The sequence below is a fragment of the Nansenia antarctica genome (genome assembly GCF_963989245.1).
Source record: "Nansenia antarctica genome assembly, chromosome: 3".
Lineage (NCBI taxonomy): Eukaryota > Metazoa > Chordata > Actinopteri > Argentiniformes > Microstomatidae > Nansenia > Nansenia antarctica.
In genome coordinates this window covers 71,284,031-71,285,536 of record NC_137688.1, presented here as the reverse complement: position 1 = coordinate 71,285,536, position 1,506 = coordinate 71,284,031, and the positions used below count along the sequence as shown (strand labels likewise).

The 1,506-nt window shown below is 45.6% G+C and overlaps 1 protein-coding gene across 1 annotated transcript in view; it reads right to left on the bottom strand.

Annotated features, from left to right (window-relative positions):
- The window catches only part of pnck (pregnancy up-regulated nonubiquitous CaM kinase), a gene marked incomplete at both ends in the record, with an annotated part of 6,575 nt that extends 5,285 nt beyond the window's left edge, over positions 1-1,290 (bottom strand). Inside the window, 2 exons of the mRNA XM_080527514.1 lie at positions 9-140; positions 1,214-1,290. Of these exons, the coding sequence (XP_080383640.1) occupies positions 9-140; positions 1,214-1,290 (209 nt within the window). The remainder of the gene's footprint in view (positions 1-8; positions 141-1,213) is intronic.
- Between the last annotated feature and the right edge of the window lie 216 nt (positions 1,291-1,506).

Genomic DNA, 1,506 nt, shown 5'->3' with positions numbered 1-1,506 from the left:
ACACTGACCTGCGCAGGACTGCGATCTCGTTCTCCAGCATGGCCTCCCTGCCCGCCAGCGCCCTCTTGTGGATGACCTTGACCGCTACAAGTCTGAGGGAACACCGGTGCTGAGCCACCCTCACCTCGGAGAACGAGCCCCTGGAACACAGCCATGCTGGGGTTAGAACACAACCATACTGGTGTTAGCCTGTTAGAACACAACCATGCTGGGGTTAGAACACAACCATACTGGTGTTGTTAGAACACAACCATACTGGGTCTGTTAGAACACAACCATACTGGGTCTGTTAGAACACAACCATACTGGGTCTGTTAGAACACAACCATACTGGGTCTGTTAGAACACAACCATACTGGGTCTGTTAGAACACAACCATGCTGGGTCTGTTAGAACACAACCATACTGGGTCTGTTAGAACACAACCATGCTGGGTCTGTTAGAACACAACCATACTGGGTCTGTTAGAACACAACCATGCTGGGTCTGTTAGAACACAACCATGCTGGGTCTGTTAGAACACAACCATACTGGGTCTGTTAGAACACAACCATACTGGCGTTGTTAGAACACAACCATACTGGTGTTGTTAGAACACAACCATACTGGTGTTACTCTGTTAGAACACAACCATACTGGTGTTACTCTGTTAGAACACAACCATATTGGTTTTAGCCTGAATACAACCATACTGGTGTTAGTCTGTTAGAACACAACCATACTGGTGTTAGTCTGTTAGAACACAACCATACTAGTGTTAGTCTGTTAGAACACAACCATACTAGTGTTAGTCTGTTAGAACACAACCATACTGGTGTTAGTCTGTTAGAACACAACCATACTAGTGTTAGCCTGTTAGAACACAACCATACTGGTGTTATTAGAACACAACCATACTGGTGTTACTCTGTTAGAATACAACCATACTGGTGTTAGTTTGTTAGAACACAACCATGCTGGTGTTAGCCTGTTAGAACACAACCATACTGGTGTTAGCCTGTTAGAACACAACCATACTGGGCTTAGCCTGTTAGAACACAACCATACTGGTGTTAGCCTGTTAGAACACAACCATACTGGTGTTAGCCTGTTAGAACACAACCATACTGGTGTTGTTAGAACACAACCATGCTGGTGTTAGTTTGTTAGAACACAACCATACTGGTGTTGTTAGAACACAACCATACTGGTGTTGTTAGAACACTCTACTCACTCTCCCAGCTTCTCCCTCAGCTCGTACACGGCTGAGATGTCCTCTGGTCTCCTGCTGCTCTCCTGCACCACCTGCATCTTCACCACTCTGCCGCTAGGCAACCAGACAACAAGCAGCAGACAGGGGTGCAAACTTGTCACCTTTCTGATAAATTTGCCTTTTTTACCTGAAAATAACTCATCCATGTGAATTGTGCACAAAAAAGGGAGGGGTCCTCATCCAAGTCACATGATGTGCGAGCTAACTACTCTTCCTGCCTGCTAAACTCCGCTGCTGTTTAAATAACTTAACAA